At 42.8% G+C, this 12,002-nt stretch overlaps 1 protein-coding gene across 1 annotated transcript in view; it reads right to left on the bottom strand.

The window, feature by feature from the left end:
• Positions 1-12,002, bottom strand: part of prkcz (protein kinase C, zeta) — a 208,396-nt gene that overhangs the window by 7,597 nt on the left and 188,797 nt on the right. Inside the window, 1 exon segment of the mRNA XM_061903119.1 lies at positions 5,333-5,448. Within this exon segment, the coding sequence (XP_061759103.1) occupies positions 5,333-5,448 (116 nt within the window).

The following is a 12,002-nucleotide window of genomic DNA, read 5'->3' as shown; positions in this document are numbered from 1 at the left end:
TCACGGTGAAGTTCTGGTGAGTTAAATGAGTTTAGATCCTGAGGCCAAGTGGACTACAACAGTCCAAGAGTGATGATTATTCAGTTGACCACCCACAAGTCATTCAAGACTTTTACAAAAGCCACCAAGGAGCGCGGCTGGAGAAGAAAAATGCTTCTTTTGCTTGTGTTTTCAAAGACGAGAAGCTGGCGTAGACCCCCCCTCAACATGGCCATGTAAATCTCCACCATGGAGAGTTTAGTCGTCCCTCTCTCTCCTAACATCTCTTTCTTCTGGTGCCAAGCCATCAGAGAGCTCTTTTGCATCAGCCCCTGCTAGCGAGAGTGGGCGACGCCATCCTCTCTCCCTGGTAACCCGGGGAAGAGACGGGCATGGCGAGATAAAGTGCCTTCTTTTGATCTGCCTCTGTTTGATGGCAGCTTGATATCTCCACTACTTCAAGCTCCATTCATCTCCTCTCCTCCCATCCACTGTTGCCTCCCCAAAAGTCTGTCACGGACTCCTCTCGTCTAATCCTGTCACACGCAGGTTTGGAAGATTCCTAATGAGCCAGAACAAGGTGGGAGAGTCAAAGATGTCTGCCACAAGTTCACAGCATGAACACAAGGAAAGATGACGTTCCTCCACTTGATCGTGGCAGTCATGAAGATGTATCCTCTGCAATGATAATGGGTCGCGCTCACATTTGGGCCGATACGTGAATCCATACCTATTTTTGATGCTTTTGTTTGTATTAATAAATATTAATTGTTAATAAATGTATTTTTAATGTAATATTTAAAATAAGTGTGATATCCAGTTGTTAAAGGGGAACATTGTGTGTTCCAACTATCGTGGGATCACACTCCTCAGCCTTCCCGGTAAGGTTTATTCAGGTGTACTGGAGAGGAGGCTACGTCGGATAGTCGAACCTCGGATTCAGGAGGAACAGTGTGGTTTTCGTCCTGGTCGTGGAACTGTGGACCAGCTCTATACTCTCGGCAGGGTTCTTGAGGGTGCATGGGAGTTTGCCCAACCAGTCTACATGTGCTTTGTGGACTTGGAGAAGGCATTCGACCGTGTCCCTCGGGAAGTCCTGTGGGGAGTGCTCAGAGAGTATGGGGTATCGGACTGTCTTATTGTGGCGGTCCGTTCCCCGTACGATCAGTGCCAGAGCTTGGTTTGCATTGCCGGCAGTAAGTCGAACACATTTCCAGTGAGGGTTGGACTCCGCCAAGGCTGTCCTTTGTCACCGATTCTGTTCATAACTTTTATGGACAGAATTTCTAGGCGCAGTCAAGGCGTTGAGGGGTTCCGGTTTGGTAACCGCAGGATTAGGTCTCTGCTTTTTGCAGATGATGTGGTCCTGATGGCTTCATCTGACTGGGATCTTCAGCTCTCGCTGGATCGGTTCGCAGCCGAGTGTGAAGCGACCGGAATGAGAATCAGCACCTCCAAGTCCGAGTCCATGGTTCTCGCCCGGAAAAGGGTGGAGTGCCATCTCCGGGTTGGGGAGGAGACCCTGCCCCAAGTGGAGGAGTTCAAGTACCTAGGAGTCTTGTACACGAGTGAGGGAAGAGTGGATCGTGAGATCGACAGGCGGATCGGTGCGGCGTCTTCAGTAATGCGGACGTTGTACCGATCCGTTGTGGTGAAGAAGGAGCTGAGCCGGAAGGCAAAGCTCTCAATTTACCGGTCGATCTACGTTCCCATCCTCACCTATGGTCATGAGCTTTGGGTCATGACCGAAAGGATAAGCTCACGGGTACAAGCGGCCGAAATGAGTTTCCTCCGCCGTGTGGCGGGGCTCTCCCTTAGAGATAGGGTGAGAAGCTCTGCCATCCGGGAGGAACTCAAAGTAAAGCCGCTGCTCCTCCACATCGAGAGGAGCCAGATGAGGTGGTTCGGGCATCTGGTCAGGATGCCACCCGAACGCCTCCCTAGGGAGGTGTTTAGGGCACGTCCAACCGGTAGGAGGCCACGGGGAAGCCCCAGGACACGTTGGGAAGACTATGTCTCCCGGCTGGCCTGGGAACGCCTCGGGATCCCCCGGGAAGAGCTAGACGAAGTGGCTAGGGAGAGGGAAGTCTGGGTTTCCCTGCTTAGGCTGTTGCCCCCGCGACCCGATCTCGGATAAGCGGAAGATGATGGATGGAAAGGGGAACATTATCACAATTTCAGAAGGGTTAAAACCAATAAAAATCAGTTCCCAGTGGCTTATTTTATTTTTTGAAGTTTTTTCAAAATTTTACCCATCACGCAATATCCCGAAAAACTGCTTCAAAGTGCCTGATTTTCACCATCGCTAAATCCACCCGTCCATTTTCCTGTGACGTCACTGCGTGATGCCAATACAAACAAACATGGCGGATAGAACAGAAAGCTATAGCGACATTAGCTCGGATTCAGACTCGGATTTCAGCGGCTTAAGCGATTCAACAGATTACGCATGTATTGAAATGGATTGTAGGAGTGTGGAGGCAGATAGCGAAAACGAAATTGAAGAAGAAACTAAAGCTATTGAGCCATGTCGCGACAGACAGCGGCAACGAGGACGAATTCGGCAATCGCCTTCTAACCAACGATTGCATCTTTTGACCACTGGTGCAACTTAAATCCGTTGATTGGTATGTGTTTGTTTGGCATTAAATGTGGGTGGAGGGAAAGGCTGGATGCAAATATAGCTACAATTGAGGCATAATGATGCAATATGTACATACAGCTAGCCTAAATAGCATGTTAGCATTGATTAGCTTGCAGTCATGCCGTGCGCAAATATGTCTGATTAGCACATAAGTCAATAACATCAACAAAACTCACCTTTGTGATTTTGTTGACTTTATCGTTGGAAATGCATCTGCATGCTTTGAGTGTCGCAGGATATCCACACATCTCTGTCGTAGCATCGCTATCGGTGGCGATGCAACGACAACAGAACAAACGAGAGACTTTCGCATCTTTCGACCACTGGTGCAACTTGAATCCGTCGATTGGTATGTGTTTGTTTGGCATTAAATGTGGGTGGAGGGAAAGGCCGGATGCAAATATAGCTACAAATGAGGCATAGTGATGCAATATGTACATACAGCTAGCTTAAGCATGTTAGCATCGATTAGCATGCCGTGACCATTGATATGTCTGATTAGCACACTCCACGTAAGTCAACTTGAATCCGTCCCTGTCCGACAACACATCGACGAGGCATAATGTCTCCAAGGTATGGAAAACAGTCGAAAAAACGGAAAATAACAGAGCTGATTTGACTTGTGTGTGTAATGTGTTTGAGAAAATGGAGGATTGCTTCCTGTTGTGACATCACGGGTGAAAGGTCATTGCTCCAACAGCGAACAATTGAAAGGCGTTTCAATCGCCAAATTCACCGTTTTAGAGTTCAGAAATCCGTTAAAAAAACATATGGTCTTTTTTCTGCAACATCAAGGTATATATTGACGCTTACATAGGTCTGGTGATAATGTTCCCCTTTAAATCTTGTTTTGTTTTGTTTTTTAACTTTAGAGTCTTAATTCTCCTGCCGGGGCACACTTACAGTTACTTACTAAACTGTCCCATGTGTGATGTCCGTAGGAGTGTTTTCATGCAAATTTGTATGTGCTATTGCGATGTAAATAAGCTAGCGTCGTTAGCATCAGCTAATATGCTAACAGTTTTACAAGTGTCTGTGTTAATATTATTAACCTACAATGGCATTTTCTGTTGTATTGTTTTAGTTTCACAAATTTCTCAGTAAATTCACCAAAACGTCACCGTGGAGTTATCGAGTCTATTTAGCTGATTGGAGAGCTCGTTTCCGCATTTAGTGGGTCCATGACGATGACTTCTGTTTTGTTTGATTAGCCGCTTTACTGCAGTGTTACAGACATACAGTGGGGCAAAAAAGTATTTAGTCAGCCACCGATTGTGCAAGTTCTCCCACTTAAAATGATGACAGAGGTCTGTAATTTTCATCATAGTACACTTCAACTGTGAGAGACAGAATGTGAAAAAAAAATCCAGGTATTCACATTGTAGGAATTTTAAATAATTTATTTGTAAATTATGGTGGAAAATAAGTATTTGGTCAACCATTTAAAGCTCTCATTTATGGAAGGAGGTCTTGGCTCAAAATCCCACGATACATGGCCCCATTCATTCTTTCCTTAACGTGGATCAATCGTCCTGTCCCCTTAGCAGAAAAACAGCCCCAAAGCATGATGTTTCCACCACCATGCTTCACAGTAGGTGTGGTGTTCTTGGGTAGCAACTCAGTATTCTTCTTCCTCCAAACACGACAAGTTGAGTTTATACCAAAATGGATACATGGATGATACAGCAGAGGATTGGGAGAATGTCATGTGGTCAGATGAAAGCAAAATATAACTTTTTGGTATAAACTCAACTTGTCGTGTTTGGAGGAAGAAGAATACTGAGTTGCATCCCAAGAACACCATACCTACTGTGAAGCATGGGGGTGGAAACATCATGCTTTGGGGCTGTTTTTCTGCTAAGGGGACAGGACGACTGATCCGTGTTAAGGAAAGAATGAATGGGGCCATGTATCGTGAGATTTTGAGCAAAAACCTCCTTCCATCAGTGAGAGCTTTGAATAGTTGACCAAATACTCATTTTCCACCATAATTTTAAAATAAATTCTTTAAAATTCCTACAACGTGAATTCCTGGATTTTTTTTCACATTCTATCTTTCACCGTTGAAGTGTACCTATGATGAAAATTACAGACCTCTGTCATCATTTTAAGTGGGAGAACTTGCACAATCGATGGCTGACTAAATACTTTTTTGCCCCACTGTATACCAATTAAAGTATGTAAATTAACATTTACAAAATATATATTTGATCCGTCAGGCTGAGGCCGTCAGTCAACATTTGGGCCTTCCTGATTTAAATTCAAGTATATCTACGGTAGAGAATATATTCATGTGGGCCCCATTCATGGGTGGATCTTGTGTGAGTGGAAGGTGGAGGGTTAATCCGTTTGCAATGCAGTCTGCTGAAAATGACGGAAAGCACCACTCTATAAAGCAACTGACATTGTGGTTAAAGTTGGAATTGCCACAAAACCAATTTTAAGCTATTCAACACTTTACTGACGTCCGACGGATAAATTGGATGTTCGTCACGTTTCATGTGTCAGGTAAATCGTGACGAATGGGGCCATATGAATCCCTTCCTACTGTAAATTATTCTCTGGAATAATTGAGTGTTATTAAAAACAGCAAGGACTTCATCAAATATTTGTTGTGAAGAAAAGGCACTCTATCAGTGATCGCATGTCCCATCTGAAGTCCGTATCACATCAGCCAATAAAAAAAAAGAGTTGAGAGGCGGTACTTACTCGTCGTCAGGTGTTAGTTGTACTGGCTCGTTGGTAAATTGTGTGTCAAAGTTTTCAAGGCCGTATTCATCGGAGATCTGAGGTTTGAAGGGCGGAGTCATCTCTTTTTTCTCCAGCTGGACACAAACAGATACTTTTTACTGCTCGGGACATAAAAAAAGGGTTTAATGGCTGCATCAAGAAACATTCGGACTCTGCTAAGGTAGAAAATAAGTATCAACAAAGTATGTGATCTGCCCATCAATAACTGATCACAAAATATATTTTAGTATTTTTGGTCTCGCCGCTGACAGAAGCGGGTAAACTATGTGGCGACCGTGTGGAGCCGCTCCAATAAGTTAATAATCATTGCCTCCATTGCATCGAAAAAATTACATGTTTTACAAATATTATTACCACTGGATGATGAGACTAAACGTGTAAGAGCAATTAGTAGCAGACACGCTAATCGCTAGTTGCTAAACGAGCTTGACACAGCAGAATAAATAAGTCTGAGTGAAACTTTTTTCAAATAAGTTTGAATTGTGTCAAACCGTTGGTGAATTTTAGATGATGAAAGTCATTTACTGTGGTTAGTAAACATTACAACTAATGACATTTAAAACATTTCACCTTTGACAAACTTTCTGGAATAAGTACAGACACTTGTGTGTGATATCATGTGCGATATGAGTGGTCCTGCAGCATGTTTACTTGTTTGTGAAATCATGTGCAATACAAGCGATCCTGCAGCGTGTTTACTTGGGTGTGATATCATGTGCGATACAAGCAATCCTGCATCATGTTTAGTTGTGTGTGATGTCATGTGCGATATAAGCAGTTCTGCAGAGTGTTTACTTGTGTGAGATATCATTTGCGATGCGAGTGTTCCTGCAGCGTGTTTACTTGTGTGTGATATCATGTGCGATACAAGCAGTTCTGCAGAGTGCTTACTTGTGTGAGATATCATTTGCGATGCGAGTGTTCCTGCAGCGTGTTTACTTGTGTGGGATATCATGTGCAATACGAGCAGTGCTGCGGTGTGTTTACTTATGTGTGATGTCATCTGCGATACTAGCAGTCCCCCTGAATGTTTTGATTTGTGTGTGATATCATGTGCGATACATGTGCGATACAAGCAGATCTGCAGAGTTCTTAATTGTGTGAGATATCATTTGCGATGCGAGGGTTCCTGCAGCGTGTTTACTTGTGTGTGATATCATGTGCGATACAAGCAGTTCTGCAGAGTGCTTACTTGTGTGAGATATCATTTGCGATGCGAGTGTTCCTGCAGCGTGTTTACTTGTGTGGGATATCATGTGCAATACGAGCAGTGCTGCGGTGTGTTTACTTATGTGTGATGTCATCTGCGATACTAGCAGTCCCCCTGAATGTTTTTACTTGTGTGTGATATCATGTGCGATACAAGCAGTCCTGCATCATGTTTACTTGTGTGTGATATCATGTGCGATACAGGCAGTTCTGCAGAGTGCTTACTTGTGTGAGATATCATTTGCGATGCGAGTGTTCCTGCAGCGTGTTTACTTGTGTGTGATATCATGTGCGATACAAGCAGTTCGGCAGAGTGCTTACTTGTGTGAAATATCATTTGCGATGCGAGTGTTCCTGCAGCGTGTTTACTTGTGTGGGATATCATATGCAATACAAGCAGTGCTGCGGCGTTTACTTGTGTGTGATGTCATCTGCGATACTAGCAGTCCTCCTGAGTGTTTTTACTTGTGTGTAATATCATGTGCGATACAAGCAGTCCTGCAGCGTGTTTACCTGTGCAAACTTGGAAAGCCAGTTATTTAAATGTCCTCCAATAAACACCCAATTATTTTCTACTTAACTCATTTACAAGAGGTAAACATGCTAGGCTGTAGACTACCAGCAGCTACACAGTAGTTAAGCACACAATAGCACACCAGCTACACATGAGTAATCATCATTGAACAATAAAACAGCACAGTAGTCAATCTAAACAAGTATCAAATAATTATAGTTGCATATTACTTACACATACAAAGTCTCCAAGGCAGAATTAGTAACAAACGTGTCGGAATCATTCAATTTTATGAGTTATTGTGACCACTAGCTTTTCTAACGTTCCATACTATAAAAAAAAAATACAAGTACCGTATTTCCTTGAATTGCCACAGGGCATATAGTATGCTTTGCAAAATAATTAGCGCATGCTTTAGTATTACCACCTGGTCAAACTCGTGACGTCAGAAGTGACACTTCCCCTGTCATCATTTTCAAAATGGAGGAGGCTCATTTCAATACCGGTAATTTGAAATCGCATAAAGGGAAGAAGATTAAGAGCTATTCAGTAGGATTTAAGGTCCAAGCTTACATCACAGTCAAATTTTTACTGTATGCCTTTTGTAAGTGCCGGAGTGAAAAGAGGTTTTAAAATAATTAGCTCATGCTTACTTTTACCGCATGCCTTTGGTAAGCGCAGGAGTGAGAGGAGGTTTTAAATTAATTAACGCCCCGGCGGCAATTCAAGAAAATACGGTATGTATGTTTCCTGCTGATATCGGTATCAGACAGTACCCAAGGATCGGTATGTTATCGGATGTGGAAAAAGTGGTAACCTTCATTGTTGCCTCAGCACACCAGAAGTTCACCATCAGGACCATTTTGCAACCATTTCTTGTTTTTCACAATTTGGAACCAAAAGACACAAACACTTGTTTTGAAACAGCACACTTTTTTCTGTAAAAACTAAGTGAATGCCATCCATCCATTTTCTACCGCTTATTCTCTTTTTGGGGTAGCGGGGGCGCTGGTGCCTATCTCAGCTACAATCGGGCGGAAGGCGGAGTACACCCTGGACAAGTCGCCACTTCATGGCAGACTAAGTGAATGTGCACGTTTAATTCAGGACGGACACTGACTCCCGTACTTCTTTTTGGCACCGAATCCCACTGGCTTACAAGAACCCGGCGCCGATTCATGTAAAATCCAACGGTGCCATGTTACAGTGCCTGGGTCACGCTTCGGTACTTGGCCATTAGTCCAGCAGCACTGAGAGCGGACTCTCTGTAATGTTGCTACGCTTACGTAAAATAAAGCTCCACCTGTACAAAAATGCGCCAGCTTGATGCTAACATGCATTGGTTTTGCTATTGACATGCTACAATACATTGGCTTTGCTATTGACATGCTGATTACCATTAGCAATTTTACACGGCTATTTCAACACCTCCAAATGTGTCAATAAAAACTACAACTAGGATGCACATTACAATACAACAGCTGGTGTGTAGTAAGTGCACTACTTACAGTATTACCACTTTTTAGTGTACAACAGAATGCTAAAACTGAACTGACCAACACACCATAAACTACACACACTGCCATCTAACGTCTCGGACTTGACTCAGTGATGTGGTGATAGAACAAATGGACATTAGTAGGGGTGTAACGGTACACAAAAATTTCGGTTCGGTACGTACCTCGGTTTAGAAGTCACGGTTCGGTTCATTTTCGGTACAGTAAGAAAACAACAAAATATAAATGTTTTGGTTATTTATTTACCAAATTTGTAAACAATGGCTTTATACTTTTAACATTGGGAACACTATAATAATTCTGCCCAAGTTAATCCACATTAAACTGCCTCAAGTTGTTGCTTTGATTAAATAAAATGACCAAACATTTCTTCTACATTTAAAAAGTGCAACATTAAACAGTTTCAAATCAACTCATCATGCTTAATTTATTACAGCATTTGGGAAGCCTGACTTTTATTATGTAAATGTTATATTTTTGTCAACATGTGATAGCAGGGACCCTGCTATTCAAAACTAGGCAGCTACATTACTAATAATTATATATATATATTACATATATATATATACTACATATATATAGCTGAAAAAATAGTACAATAGCAATACGAGAGACTATTCATCCCTGAACACCATGGAGTTCATGTGAAATAACAGACAGACAGGGCTTTGCTGCCCCTAACACACGCACGCACGCACGCACGCACGCACGCACGCACGCACGCACGCACGCACGCACGCACGCACGCACACACACACACACACACACACACACACACACAGCAAAATGAGCTAATGTTACGCTAAAAGCGTATTAGCCTTCACCTCAAGCCAGAACTGTGAGCGAGCCGAGCTGCAGTTTAAGTTTCTAGAAGGTCAACGGGCTCATAGTGATGTTTGTAATAGTTGTGACTGGGAAGTGTTTTTTATAATTTGGGGAGAGTACGATGTCCGCTGCTAAACACATATCTGCTCGACGCTGAAGCATTGACAACATGCGTTTTGAAAACGCACTGCTGATTGGCTGTTACATCGCTCTGAATACGCACTGCTGATTGGCTTTGTATGTAACTAATCAGATGGTTGTGTGGGCGGGACAATGCTGGGTGCTCACTGCTCAGAAAGAGGCAGAAAGCAGAGCAGCTTGTTAAGACTTTAGTTTACAAACTCGTTTGATACACCCTCGTACCGAACCGAAACCCCGTACCGAAACGGTTCAATACAAATACACGTGCCGTTACACCCCAAGACATTAGTGATCATAACCAACTCAATGTTGCAATTAAAAATGAGACAATCAGACTTGTCCACGGTGTACGCCGGCTTCCACCCATGTGCAGCTGGGACAGGCTCCAGCACCTCCCCAAGACCCCATAAGGTACATGTGGATGTGAAAATGGATGGATGGACAATTAGTATTCATTAACACACAAAAGTACTAAAAGTTGGTATGGTAAGTACTTGTATTGGCTCAGATGTGAACCATCCCTACGTTGGATGACTTTGTACTCTTCTGTGTACTTTAGTATTTAGCAGCTCCTTTGTGTTGAGTAGTGATGGTTCAGAGTGTTTCCAAACAAACAACATTCCTCCTCCAGTACAAGTGCCTCCTCTGTCCTCTCACTCCCTCCTTTCATCTTCTCACACACACCTCTTCTCTGCTCCTTCTTTCTGTCTCCTGTGTCGCTCGCTGTGCTGGGAATCAATCACACGGCCTGCACCTTGTGTCTCGCCCTCTTTCAACACACACACACACACACACACACACACACACACACACACACACACACACACACACACACACACACGGGAAGTGCCCAGCGGCCGTAGGGGTGCATGAAAGATGCAGGCGAGTGTATTTGGGCTTTACTGTACAAAGGCGCTTGACATCAAAGTAGTAACTACAAGTACTCCATTACTTTTACTGAAGTTACTTTTTTGTAAAGGAGAACATTATCACCAGAAATATGTAAGCGTCAATATATACCTTGATGTTGCAGAAAAAAAGGCCATATATTTTTTTAACCGACTCCCAAACTCTAAATGGGTGAATTTTGGCGAATTAAACGCCTTTCTATTATTCGCTCTCGCGTTGTGACGTCACCTAGGTAGTCAATCCGCCATTTTCTCAAACAAATTACAAACAACGAGTCAAATCAGCTCTGTTATTTTCCTTTTTTCGACTGTTTTTCGTACCTTGGAGACATCATGCCTCGTTGGTGTGTTGTCGGAGGGTGTAACAACGCAATCAGGGACGGATTCAAGTTGATTTACTAGGAGTGTGCATCGATTAGCACGGCATGCTAATCGATGCTAACATGCTATTTAGGCTAGCTGAATGTACATTTGTAGCTATATTTGCATCCAGACTTTCCCTCCACCCACATTTAATGCCAAACAAACATTACCAATCGACGGATTTAAGTTACTCCAGTGTCAAAAGATGCGTAAGTCCCTCGTTTGGTCTACACATTTTACCTGCGATGCTAAGACAGACATGGCACAGAGATGTATGGATATCCTGCGACACTCAATCGTTGGTTAGACGGCGATCGCCGAATAGCTTCAATAGCATTTCGCTCAATAGCTTCAGTTTCTTCTTCAAATTTGTTTTCGCTATCTGCCTCCATACTCCAACCATCCGTTTCAATACATGCGTAATCTGTTGAATCGCTTAAGGCGCTGAAATCCGAGTCTGAATCCGAGCTAATGTCGCTACATCTTGCTGTGCTATCCGCCATGTTGGCATCACTGGATGACGTCACAGGAAAATGGACGGTGGATTTACAGATAGCGAAAATCAGGCACTTTAAAGCCTTTTTTTCGGGATATTCTATGATGGGTAAAATTTTGAAAAAAACTTCGAAAAATAAAATAAACCACTGGGAACTGATTTTCATTGGTTTTAACCCTTCTGAAATTGTGAAAATGTTCACCCTTTAAGTAGGAATGCAACAATACTGTATTGTATTGATAGAACTTCCCAGGGTTAATATGATCGTTTTTAATTGAAATGATGACAAAATAATAAAGTCACGGACAGACTAGCATGAAAACAGAATCCATTAACATATTTCCCCAGTAAGAAAGGACAGGCGGATTGGCCCTAGCCTAAATTTTAACATGACATCATGAGACATTAACGTACTTCCCCAGTAAGAAAAGACAAACTTCAATCTAGATGTATTCAAACACATTAGTGTCTAAGGATCTAAAATTCTGAATGTATGGATTATTAGTCTCATCGTTCATTTCCTGTTAATATCTGATCACTTCCTGTTTTAACATGTTCTATCTACTCTTCTGTTCAAATGTAATAATCACTTTGATACTTTTCATTAGTTCTGGCTGAGACTACAGATTTGGGTATGGATGCAACACCAAGTAGT

The sequence above is a fragment of the Nerophis ophidion genome, linkage group LG06 (assembly GCF_033978795.1).
Source record: "Nerophis ophidion isolate RoL-2023_Sa linkage group LG06, RoL_Noph_v1.0, whole genome shotgun sequence".
In the NCBI taxonomy this organism is placed as follows: Eukaryota; Metazoa; Chordata; class Actinopteri; order Syngnathiformes; family Syngnathidae; genus Nerophis; species Nerophis ophidion.
Note: the sequence above shows the minus strand (reverse complement) of the source record. Positions and strands in the feature narration are given on the sequence as shown.